General features: G+C 41.9%; 1 protein-coding gene across 3 annotated transcripts in view; it reads right to left on the reverse strand.

Moving 5' to 3' along the window:
• TRPA1 (transient receptor potential cation channel subfamily A member 1) overlaps nucleotides 1–13,475 on the reverse strand; it is a 248,856-nt gene that overhangs the window by 97,089 nt on the left and 138,292 nt on the right. For all 3 annotated transcript variants that reach the window (XM_069731474.1, XM_069731475.1, XM_069731473.1), the window contains one exon: nucleotides 4,059–4,107. In XM_069731474.1, coding sequence (XP_069587575.1) covers nucleotides 4,059–4,107 — 49 coding nt within the window. The remainder of the gene's footprint in view (nucleotides 1–4,058; nucleotides 4,108–13,475) is intronic.

Below are 13,475 nucleotides of genomic sequence, written 5' to 3' on the forward strand. Positions count from 1 at the left end.
CAAAAGGGCCAACAAGTGCTAAGCATCTCTGGGAACTCCTTCAAGATTGTTGGAAGACCATTCCCGGTGACTACCTCTTGAAGCTCATCAAGAGAATGCCAAGAGTGTGCAAAGCAGTCATCAAAGCAAAAGGTGGCTGCTTTGAAGAACCTAGAATATAAGACATATTTTCAGTTGTTTCACACTTTTTTTTAAGTATATAATTCTACACGTGTTAATTCATAGTTTTGATGCCATCAGTGTGAATGTACAATTTTCATAGTCATGAAAATACAGAAAAATCTTTAAATGAGAAGGTGTGTCCAAACTTTTGGTCTGTACTGTATATTTAAAAAACAATTACTGGTTGCATGTGCCACAACGTTTTCTACTAATGTGCATTGAATATTGACAAGCTCATGTTTTTAGAAAAAAAGCCAATTCAATAATAGGAGGAATTAGACTTTTTTCATACAGGTCTATGTAGCACCCTCTATTTTTAATCAAGAAACCAGAATGAGAGAATTAACCTTGGCAGGAATGTAAGAAATGTTAACTATATGCAAGATTAAAGAGCTGCCCCTCTCTTTTGGAAATTCCCAGTCCATATACTTCTACCATTTCTTGGTGTGGACTAACAGAGCTGGATTTAGGCAAAGTGTAGCCACAGGCAAAAATAAAACAGTGACTATAGTTTGACGGAGGGTAATTCTATCAACATGAAGTTTCCTGTCTTATGGTAATCTCCATGACATCTATGAACAGCTCCACAACTTTCTTGTGCCCCTCCAATCTACCCTACATTCTATTGACCAATAAACTTTCTCAACCCTTAGTCTTCTGTCTGTTCCGTCTCCCAATCTTTTTATTGGCTACCTAAATTTTAGTTTAAAATACCAACTATGTACATACCATGTCTCCTCAATTTTATTCTGACCCTAGCATGCTTCGATTTCCTGTACACCATTTTTTGTCCTCACAAGTCCTCCTTCTTTGCTCTCATGATTCACTTTCAAGATTACTCAAATGCATCCCTCTTAAGGTACCGTCACACTTAGCGACGCTGCAGCGATACCGACAACGATCCGGATCGCTGCAGCGTCGCTGTTTGGTCGCTGGAGAGCTGTCACACAGACTGCTCTCCAGCGACCAACGATGCCGGTAACCAGGGTAAACATCGGGTAACTAAGCGCAGGGCCGCGCTTAGTAACCCGATGTTTACCCTGGTTACCATCCTAAAAGTAAAAAAAACCAAACACTACATACTTACCTACAGCCGTCTGTCCTCCAGCGCTGTGCTCTGCACTCCTCCTGTACTGTCTGTGAGCACAGCGGCCGGAAAGCAGAGCGGTGACGTCACCGCTCTGCTTTCCGGCTGACCGACGCTCACAGCCAGTACAGGAGGAGTGCAGAGCACAGCGCTGGAGGACAGACGGCTGTAGGTAAGTATGTAGTGTTTGTTTTTTTTTACTTTTAGGATGGTAACCAGGGTAAACATTGGGTTACTAAGCGCGGCCCTGCGCTTAGTTACCCGATGTTTACCCTGGTTATCAGTGAAGACATCGCTGAATCGGTGTCACACACGCCGATTCAGCGATGTCTGCGGAGAGTCCAGCGACCCAAAAAAGTTCTGGACTTTCTTCCCCGACCAGCGACAGCACAGCAGGGGCCTGATCGCTGCTGCCTGTCACACTGGACGATATCGCTAGCGAGGACGCTGCAACGTCACGGATCGCTAGCGATATCGTCTAGTGTGACGGTACCTTTATTCTAGAATTTCCTTCCTCAACCGGTCACATTCTCCTCAACCCTGAATTTACAAAATCAACCTGAAAGCACAAGATCTTTGTTTGCTCTCACGTGTCTCCTCATCACACAACCATCTTTAAAGGGTTATTCCCACCATAACATTGTTTATCACAAGGCACAGTAAATGTATACTTTTTGTTAATATACAGACCTATCCCAAAAAAGCTTATTTCTTGTACCCCTATGTATTTGTCATCTCTATCTGCCACTCAGTAGCTTCCCATAGCTGAATTGGCAATCCTATTCTTATGCTTATAGAACTACATTTCCCATCAGCACTTTGCTTTTCCTCAATGCTGCAGACCATTTACCCCTTCTCCTGTGTGTTCCCGACTCACCCTACTTCTCTTAGTTAACATCATACTAATGTAAATGAAAAATTCACCTTCTGCTTCTGTGCACTGTGCACTGTGCACTGTCTTACTAATTTTAGATTTTACCATCTACATCAGAATAGCTGCCTGTTTTGATTTACATCATTGTTAACTGGTTTCTCCCAGAGCTGAACTCTCCTCACTCCTTGACAGTGGAACTTGTAATTACTAGACAGAGCTGAACTGTGGTTGTTGCTTGCTGCTGACAGATCAGTGATGTAAAACTGTAAATGCTGTTCTGCTGTTGCATATGGCAAAAAATCATCCTCTGCCATATGCTTCAACAGAGCAACATTTGCAATTTCACATCAGTGACCAGTCAGCAGCAGCCAACAAACACAATTCTGCCTGTCTAAAAATTATAAGTTCCATTGTCGAGGAATGAAGGAGAGTTCAGTTCTGCAAGACATCAGCTACATTATCTATAAAAAATGGAGGCAGATATACTGATCTAGTTGGCAAAACATATAATCGGTCGGGCATTGTACTTTACAGGGGCAGAAAGCTTATTCTCTAGGTAGAATACAATCTATGTCAGAGGTGAAGGCAGAGCAGAGCAATTATTGCAGTAAGCCATCTGAGAAAGACTGCACGGCACATGATTAACCAGGAGGACTATAACTACAGCACAAAGGTTCCAATGGCAACAGGAGAGTATATAGTCTGGAGGGCATCCTTTTGGGGGTGATATGTGCAAAATCAGGCAGACGTAAAAATGAGTCATATTGGCACAAATTAATAAATATATGTAAATTATTATAAACCCACATTGTGATTTTTGCAAATAACTCTCTAAGACTTCTCCCATGCATTTCCATTGCTTTACTCTGGAAATTGTTGCCAAGTTGGTTAAACTCCTCCCTAACTTTGAAACCTTCAAATACCACCTAAAAATACACTTCTTTAGAAAAGCCTACAACCTACTATAACCCTGCAGCCACAACTCTATCATCTAAATAGCTTCTACCCTCACTTACTGATGCAGTCCACGTTTCTCTTCTGGATCGTTAGGTCTCAAGAGCAAGGTCCTGGCCTGTCACTCATTTATTTGTGATTATTGTGCTTGACAAGCCCTTACGCAATCTAAACATCTTTACTCAACTCCACTCTGGTGTGGTTCCAATGGTATCAACACTCACATTCACAGGGCTCCCATGAAGTTGTTACGTCAGTTGAGTCACGCTTCCAATGCTCCCTGGCGTCACTGTCCCCGCCTTCATAGAAGTATAGATAATCACGAGAAAGTCAGGGCTGCGGTTGGCCCCTTACTCCCTCTTGATTTCTTATACATCTGAGGCTGGGGAAAGTAACGCCAGTGCGCATTGGGTGCTGGGCTCTAATGATCTAAAAATCTCATGTGAGCCCTGGGAATATGAGAGCTGACAATGCTGGAAAGGCAGCGGCACAGGAGGGGAGTATAAGTGTTTTTATTTTACCGGGGGTAACCATTCAGAGTGAGAAGGGGTTGTCTTATTTATGGACAACCCCTTTCACGGTTCAGATGGACATCTGAATCCAGTGCTTACTTAATCATTTACATATTGAAGTAATATGCACATGCTGTGTGATAAATAGGGAGCTCTGCTTTGAATATTTTGGGGTGCGCAGAAGGGTATTCTTTAAGTTTCATTCTTTGGGCTATGCTATTGACAGAATTTTAAAGCTTATTTAGAATTATGATTTTAATTTACTTAGTTGTGATATGATTTTGTTATGTTTACAGTGCTTTTGATTTTCTTTTTATTCGTGGTTGTGACTGGAATTAGATTTGTTGCTGTAACTAATGTCATTATTGATTAAGTACTTATTTTATCACAGTAAATTGACAAAGTCAATTATTACAGCAGTCAGCGGCCAACATTTCATTTGTTTACAGTTAATTAAAAATGTAGTTACCATTGATATTAAATACTGTGCCAACTCCACATGATCAAACAGACACGATCTGTAAGAGAAAAATGTAATAAGTAAAAGTAAATGCAAAGGGAAAAGTTAAATGAATAATAGAAGCAAACACGATTAGAGTATTTATATTATGAACACTTCTAACTAAGTTTTTGAAAGTATAGCAGGTCACCGCTTTTACTGAGGCATTCACACTGCACATTTTTAAGTATATAAAGAAAGTATAGTAAACAGTGTAATTTGTATGGTATACTATATTATCTAATTAGGATGATACGTGTAGAAGTTAGCACAGAGCAAAGCAAATTTGTCCCCAAAATAACATTTTACGGACTATTCATCTCATCAGTGACACCATGACAAGAGACTATGCACACTGCATTCAAATTTGGTCCCCCGAGCTATGATAATGGGGGTCAAATTTGGCAGACTCTATACGTTCTTACACACAGGGCTTTCTAGAGTTTTAACACAGTGTACAAATGTAGAAAGTAGTGATGAGCGAGTGTACCTGCAAGCTCGGGTGACCTCCGAGTATTTGATATTTCTCGGAGATATAGTTTTCATCGCCTAAGTTGCATGATTTACGGCTTCCAGATACGCTGAATACATGTGAGGAATGCCTGTTTATTAGGGAATTCCCACATGTATTCAGCTTATCTGGAAGTCGTAAATCATGCAACTGAGGTGATGAAAACTATATCTCCGAGCAGTAACAAATACTTGGAGGTCACCCGAGAAACGAGTATACTCGCTCATCACTAGTAGAAAGGCTTTTATCATTTATAGATTATATCTCAAATGCCACCTTATGAAGAAAATATAGATGAGAAGGCGAGATAAAGGCTAAATATTTTTTTGTATTTTTCTGATCTAGTATTTTCAGATACAAATTCTGTTTCAATGCTGCCAGGACTCATAGAGAAAGTCTGTGCTCCCTTCTCCCAACACAAAAATAAAGTGGCAGACAGTTCTCCCTACATAGAATAGACACTCAATCAGCACTCAGTGATGGGAAAGCATGACTCACATGACAAAGGGTATTGGCAAGTCATTCCAGAATATTCCTTTCCTTGCCTCCTCTCACGTGCCCCCTTCCCCCCAAGGCCATGATTCCCTACATGACCTTGAAACCCTGATTCCTGCCTGAAATAAAAAGATGGAATCTGGATGGAATAAATTGGCAACATTGTCCTTTTATTAAATGCACAACATAAATGAACTTTAGATAGCAATAGGAATCCCAAAATATCCCAAACAATGGAAGGATAATGGTCCATAAGATAATGCCCCATAAGTCTGGCGAGTCTACCATATGTAGGCCATGACAGCTCAGGTCGTACTACCTCCAGTCAATTTCACACCTGTTCAGAGGCATCATAATAAAAACAAGCTTTGGTCTTATGTTAACCACTACCCATGGGCCCATCAAGGCTCCTTTCTGCAGGCATCCCACTTCATGCCATGACCAAATTAAGTCCACCTGGGGGATCCTGAGCCATTTCCGATTCTCCCCCAAGTCACCTCATATGAACTGTTTCTCCAACTCCAACGACTACTACCTCTAATCCTCATTGCTGTGACAATATTGAGAAAAATTCCATAATTACGGTACTAAATTATGCCATCTCAGCTGAAACATTTAAAATTACCTACTTATTCGCCACAAATACCCAACATAATAAACAATAAGGGAGGGAAGGAGGGTGGTAACTTTTGTGGAAACCTGAGCAGGTAAGCACTGCTGTCCCTTTTCTGCTGTATTAATTCTTGAACTTTTGTGGTGGCCTAAGGCTTCTTTTACACTTGCCGTGATTTTTGGCGGCCCGTTTTCTGCAGGCCGTATTGCTGTAATTTTCACAGTCTGCTGCAAAAACGGGCCACAAAAATGTTGCGGATTGCCTTTTTCTGGTTTCAAATACTAGGGAAAAAGTATTGAAAAAAAAACGGCGTTCCACAAATACGGTCTTCACAGTGCACCGCAAAAACAAGCTTACGCTCTTTTGCGGCCCAATTAATTTTCAATGGGGGCCGTGTCCGTAAGCCATGAAAAATATCGAGCAAGCTCGATATTTCTTCACTGCTGTAAATACGGCCTTCACGGCCATGTGGCGTACAGCCACAGTCTCCCTAAGCTAGAAGATCGTTGGGTACAGCCGGGACCAGCTGCTTCGAAAGCATCACCAAACCGCGCGCCGTAAGGCGCGCGAATTTTTGCCTGTAGGACATTATTGCAAGAGAGCTTGGCTGAGTAGATTACACAAGAAGGAAAACACACAGCAAGTCAGCAGGATCTAGGAGCAACATGGCAGATGTGACAACCTACATGGTGAGCTGCAGCATGTGCTACATGTTCACAGATCGACCAGAAGAAGAATCCAATTTCACCTGTCAGAAGTGTAGACTAGTGGCCCTTTTAGAAGAAAAGGTGCGGGGTCTGGAAGAAAGAATAGCAACTTTGAAACTCATCAAAGAGAATGAAGACTTTCTAGACAGAACAGAAACATCTCTACTGGTCACAGAAGGTGCAAAAAGTGTCAGAGAACCTCCAAAAGCAGATGAGTGGAAGCATGTGACCAAAAGAAGCAAGAAGACCATGGAGAAATCACCAACCACACAACTGAAGAACCGATATCAAATCTTTGTAGAGGATGAAGATGGCACACCTAAGAATGAAGCAATACCAGCAAGCAAAAAAGAAAAGGGCACACAGCAACAAGTGACAGCAAAAAGTACAGCCAAGAAGCAACGAAGAGTGGTGGTGGTGGGAGACTCACTACTGAGAGGCACAGAAGCAGCCATCTGCAGACCGGACATAACTGCAAGAGAAGTATGCTGCCTTCCAGGTGCGATGATCAAGGATGTGACCGATAGGATACCAAAGCTCTTCAGCTCCAAGGACGTCCACCCATTTCTTCTGATACATGTTGGCACCAATGACACGGCAAGGAAGGACCTACCGACAATCTGCAAGGACTTTGAAGAGTTGGGGAAGAAAGTAAAGGAACTGGATGCACAGGTAGTTTTTTCTTCTATCCTTCCAGTAGATGGGCATGGCACCAGGAGATGGAACAGGATCCTTGATGCAAACAACTGGCTAAGACGATGGTGCAGACAACAAGGATTTGGATTCCTGGACCACGGTGTGAATTACTGGTATGATGGACTCCTCGCCAGAGACGGACTACACCTCAACAAACCTGGGAAACACACATTCGCCAGAAGACTCGCTACACTCATCAGGAGGGCGTTAAACTAGAAGAAGAGGGGACGGGAAGAAAAACATTAGACTCGAACAAAGACGACCCAGGAAAACATACTCAGAAGGGAGGTAAGAACATTTCTAAAACAATCCACAGTGAGGAGATTGGAACAAAACAAAATCCTCTAAACTGCATGCTCGCAAACGCCAGAAGCCTGACAAACAAGATGGAAGAACTAGAAGCAGAAATATCTACAGGTAACTTTGACATAGTGGGAATAACCGAGACATGGTTAGATGAAAGCTATGACTGGGCAGTTAACTTACAGGGTTACAGTCTGTTTAGAAAGGATCGTAAAAATCGGAGAGGAGGAGGGGTTTGTCTCTATGTAAAGTCTTGTCTAAAGTCCACTTTAAGGGAGGATATTAGCGAAGGAAATGAGGATGTCGAGTCCATATGGGTCGAAATTCATGGAGGGAAAAATGGTAACAAAATTCTCATTGGGGTCTGTTACAAACCCCCAACTATAACAGAAAGCATGGAAAGTCTACTTCTAAAGCAGATAGATGAAGCTGCAACCCATAATGAGGTCCTGGTTATGGGGGACTTTAACTACCCGGATATTAACTGGGAAACAGAAACCTGTGAAACCCATAAAGGCAACAGGTTTCTGCTAATAACCAAGAAAAATTATCTTTCACAATTGGTGCAGAATCCAACCAGAGGAGCAGCACTTTTAGACCTAATACTATCTAATAGACCTGACAGAATAACAAATCTGCAGGTGGTTGGGCATTTAGGAAATAGCGACCACAATATTGTGCAGTTTCACCTGTCTTTCACTAGGGGGACTTGTCAGGGAGTCACAAAAACATTGAACTTTAGGAAGGCAAAGTTTGAACAGCTTAGAGATGCCCTTAATCTGGTAGACTGGGACAATATCCTCAGAAATGAGAATACAGATAATATATGGGAAATGTTTAAGAACATCCTAAATAGGCAGTGTAAGCGGTTTATACCTTGTGGGAATAAAAGGACTAGAAATAGGAAAAACCCAATGTGGCTAAACAAAGAAGTAAGACAGGCAATTAACAGTAAAAAGAAAGCATTTGCACTACTAAAGCAGGATGGCACCATTGAAGCTCTAAAAAACTATAGGGAGAAAAATACTTTATCTAAAAAACTAATTAAAGCTGCCAAAAAGGAAACAGAGAAGCACATTGCTAAGGAGAGTAAAACTAATCCCAAACTGTTCTTCAACTATATCAATAGTAAAAGAATAAAAACTGAAAATGTAGGCCCCTTAAAAAATAGTGAGGAAAGAATGGTTGTAGATGACGAGGAAAAAGCTAACATATTAAACACCTTCTTCTCCACGGTATTCACGGTGGAAAATGAAATGCTAGGTGAAATCCCAAGAAACAATGAAAACCCTATATTAAGGGTCACCAATCTAACCCAAGAAGAGGTGCGAAACCGGCTAAATAAGATTAAAATAGATAAATCTCCGGGTCCGGATGGCATACACCCACGAGTACTAAGAGAACTAAGTAATGTAATAGATAAACCATTATTTCTTATTTTTAGTGACTCTATAGCGACAGGGTCTGTTCCGCAGGACTGGCGCATAGCAAATGTGGTGCCAATATTCAAAAAGGGCTCTAAAAGTGAACCTGGAAATTATAGGCCAGTAAGTCTAACCTCTATTGTTGGTAAAATATTTGAAGGGTTTCTGAGGGATGTTATTCTGGATTATCTCAATGAGAATAACTGTTTAACTCCATATCAGCATGGGTTTATGAGAAATCGCTCCTGTCAAACCAATCTAATCAGTTTTTATGAAGAGGTAAGCTATAGACTGGACCACGGTGAGTCATTGGACGTGGTATATCTCGATTTTTCCAAAGCGTTTGATACCGTGCCGCACAAGAGGTTGGTACACAAAATGAGAATGCTTGGTCTGGGGGAAAATGTGTGTAAATGGGTTAGTAACTGGCTTAGTGATAGAAAGCAGAGGGTGGTTATAAATGGTATAGTCTCTAACTGGGTCGCTGTGACCAGTGGGGTACCGCAGGGGTCAGTATTGGGACCTGTTCTCTTCAACATATTCATTAATGATCTGGTAGAAGGTTTACACAGTAAAATATCGATATTTGCAGATGATACAAAACTATGTAAAGCAGTTAATACAAGAGAAGATAGTATTCTGCTACAGATGGATCTGGATAAGTTGGAAACTTGGGCTGAAAGGTGGCAGATGAGGTTTAACAATGATAAATGTAAGGTTATACACATGGGAAGAGGGAATCAATATCACCATTACACACTGAACGGGAAACCACTGGGTAAATCTGACAGGGAGAAGGACTTGGGGATCCTAGTTAATGATAAACTTACCTGGAGCAGCCAGTGCCAGGCAGCAGCTGCCAAGGCAAACAGGATCATGGGGTGCATTAAAAGAGGTCTGGATACACATGATGAGAGCATTATACTGCCTCTGTACAAATCCCTAGTTAGACCGCACATGGAGTACTGTGTCCAGTTTTGGGCACCGGTGCTCAGGAAGGATATAATGGAACTAGAGAGAGTACAAAGGAAGGCAACAAAATTAATAAAGGGGATGGGAGAACTACAATACCCAGATAGATTAGCGAAATTAGGATTATTTAGTCTAGAAAAAAGACGACTGAGGGGCGATCTAATAACCATGTATAAGTATATAAGGGGACAATACAAATATCTCGCTGAGGATCTGTTTATACCAAGGAAGGTGACGGGCACAAGGGGGCATTCTTTGCGTCTGGAGGAGAGAAGGTTTTTCCACCAACATAGAAGAGGATTCTTTACTGTTAGGGCAGTGAGAATCTGGAATTGCTTGCCTGAGGAGGTGGTGATGGCGAACTCAGTCGAGGGGTTCAAGAGAGGCCTGGATGTCTTCCTGGAGCAGAACAATATTGTATCATACAATTATTAGGTTCTGTAGAAGGACGTAGATCTGGGGATTTATTATGATGGAATATAGGCTGAACTGGATGGACAAATGTCTTTTTTCGGCCTTACTAACTATGTTACTATGTTACTATGATCTGACAAATTTTTGTGGCCTGTTTTTGCAACCCCATAGAAATGTATTTGGGCCGCAAAACACGGCAAGTGTAAAAGAAGCCTAAGGATCCCCAGCTTTCATAACCCCCTCCTGGCCACCAACCTATTTGACTTAAAACTGACCCTAATCTCCACCCCACCTTTTCCTCACGTCATACACTTATTTTAACCCCTTACAGTCCTGCACAAACCCTGTCATAATGACCTCTCTTCCAAGTGTACAGCCCTTACTTTACAAAGGGTATTGGCAAGTCACTGCAGCATATTCCCTTCCTTACTTCCTCTCACCTACACCCCCCCGGCCCCAAGCCATGATTCTCTACATGACCTTGAACCCCTGATTCCTAAGTGAAATAAAGGGAGTAGACACGCCTGGATGGACCGGTCAAATGGGTGTCTCAGGTCCGCCTCCTATTTTCATTCCATGACATCCTCTTCTGGTCTTCACGTCGCGGCTCCGGTGCAGGCGTACTTTGCCTGTTGAGGGCAGAGCAAAGTACTGCAGTGCGCAGGCGCCGGGCCTCTCTGACCTTTCCGGCGCCTGCGCACTGCAGAACTTTGCAGTACTTTACAGAAGGTAGATAAGCCCCTAATGACAGTGAGCTTACCTCACCATCGATTTAGGGGGTGACAGGTTGACTTTAATAGGCTCATCATTCAAACCAATTCTGGCAGCCTCTGTTGCAGCTCCTATTGTGAATGAATGACCACGATAATAAGACATATTCACTCCATCAGACACTAAACATCTCTTTAAAGACTGCCAAAAATTGATAACGGGGTCAAAAAAGGACAGTACAGTGTCTCATTGCTTAGCATTAAAGCGTTGAAGCACTGGGGTTCTGGGTTCAAATCCAACCAAGGACAACTTCTGCATCGAGTTTGCATACTCTTCCTGTGTTTGCATGGGTTTCCTCCGGGTACTCCAGTTTACTCTAACACTCCAAAGACATATTGATAGGGAAATTAGATTGTGAACCCCAATGAGGACAGTGTTGATAATATCTGTAAAGTGCTGTGGAATTAATGGCACTATATAAGGAAGTAAAATAAGTAAATAAATAAAAAAAGATCCATCTGCCTGGATCAAAAAGGGGGAGTAAAGAGGATCCCGCCCAGGCACAAATTTCCTTAAACAATATATCGGGCACATAGGAGTCCCTGGGACTTTAAAATGACTAATCACATCTTTCTTTGACAATCCTCCTATAATCCTTTTTTAAATGGTATTCAACTCCCCCAATCTGAAAGCCCTAACTAACCCCTGCACCAACCTTTTAAAACCTGTACCACCATAAACTATTTACTAACCTCTCTAGATCCTCTTGTTTTTAAACCAAATGCCCAAACCTACTTATAATAACAACAAACCCTCATCCTCTACATAGCCCAAGCCCTATCGTAAATTGCCCAAGTTCCTGTTTCTAAAGATACACCAATCAAACCCTTGCTGCTCGAATGGCAGGTCCCATAATAAGACCGAACATTCCATACCCGATTCCTCTGCCAACGGCTCTAGCTCCCGAAAACGTTTCTGGAAATGAGCGATGGCATCAGCTATGGAAATATCCACATCTCGTAAATGTTCAGCTACAACACATGCACTCAGTCATAAACCCAACAGCACTAACCATTGCAATGACATAACCACAGGGGTTGATGAAGCCGACATTGAATTAATTGCAACCCCTGCACTCATGTTGTCACAGAAATATTTAACTTTTTTGCTCCCGAACCTGTCACCTCATAAGGTTTAAGATACCACAATGGGAAACAGTTTGAGCAAAACAAGGTTACTGGTGAAAGTCAATTTTTTTCAACTTACAGGCCAATTCCCATAACACCAACTGCCTTGACGGTAAGCTCCAAAACCATCACTACCTGCGGCATCAGTGAATTTTTCCAAATGGCCCACAATAATCACAAGCTCTATCCATCAAGATCTTATGTTATATGTCCACAAAAATTCTGAGCAGATTCACAGGTCATCCCGCAATTCTATCTTCAACCTGACAAAACGATAGAGGTCCCTCAAGCCTGAGGTTGCCATTGTCAACTGATGACAAAACACACTGCCCATGAGCATAATTCGTTGAATTTGCCCAGCAAGGACTGCAAATCCCTTAGAGTTATCCTCTGAACCTTTCTAGCTTTCTCAACCTCACATCCAGCGTCTCAATTTTTCCTCCGCCTACCTATATTCCATATCTACGGAATCTAGAACAATGCCCAGAAAACTGATATCCATGACTGAACCGACCGTTTTTTCTCCAGCTGGCTAGACACTAAACTTACAAGCCACACTTTCCATGGTATGCAACAGATGTGAACAATTCCCTGAGCCCACCAGCCCAATACACAGAAAATCATCCAAGTAATCAATGAACGAATTAATCCCAGATACGTCTCTGACTACCTATTCTAAAAACATGTTAACCAGTTCGAAGTATACACATCACAGCGAACAACCCATTGGAAGACAACGATCTACAAAAAATGTTCCCTCTCAAAAAACAACCTAACAGATGCATGCTGTCAGGATGAACATTAAATGCAGCTTCTATATCCGTTTAACAGCACTCCCTACCACACAAATGAACCCAATGGCTGGCTGTATCAAACTAAGTATAAGCCACTGAACATACTGTAGGTCACAATCAATACAGTCATTAACCAACACTCCTTTAAGAAATTGTTGGATTAAACAAAACGTATTTGTTTCCTTTTTTGGAACAACTCGCTAAGGGAAATTGACAGATAACTCAAAGGAGGTTCTAGCAAAGGCCTAGCCATCTACCCCAAAGTCATCTTTTCATCTGCTTTTTCTATTACCACATCTGGAAATTGAAAAGCCGATTTCAAACTTCTTGTAGACAACCTGAATGAACCCTCAGCAAACACTATTTTAAACCCCTACCTAAAATTTCCAGTATATCAGCCGTCACCCTATCTGGATATCTAATTAGGGGAAAATCTCTTCCACTCACACCAGAGTGTCCCCTTTTCTTAGACCTATCTCCCCCTCTCTGCTTTGCATGCTTAACCCCTTAGTGACAGAGCCAATTTGGTACTTAATGACCAGGCCAATTTTTGCAATTCT

The sequence above is a fragment of the Ranitomeya imitator genome, chromosome 6 (genome assembly GCF_032444005.1).
Source record: "Ranitomeya imitator isolate aRanImi1 chromosome 6, aRanImi1.pri, whole genome shotgun sequence".
Classification (NCBI taxonomy): domain Eukaryota; kingdom Metazoa; phylum Chordata; class Amphibia; order Anura; family Dendrobatidae; genus Ranitomeya; species Ranitomeya imitator.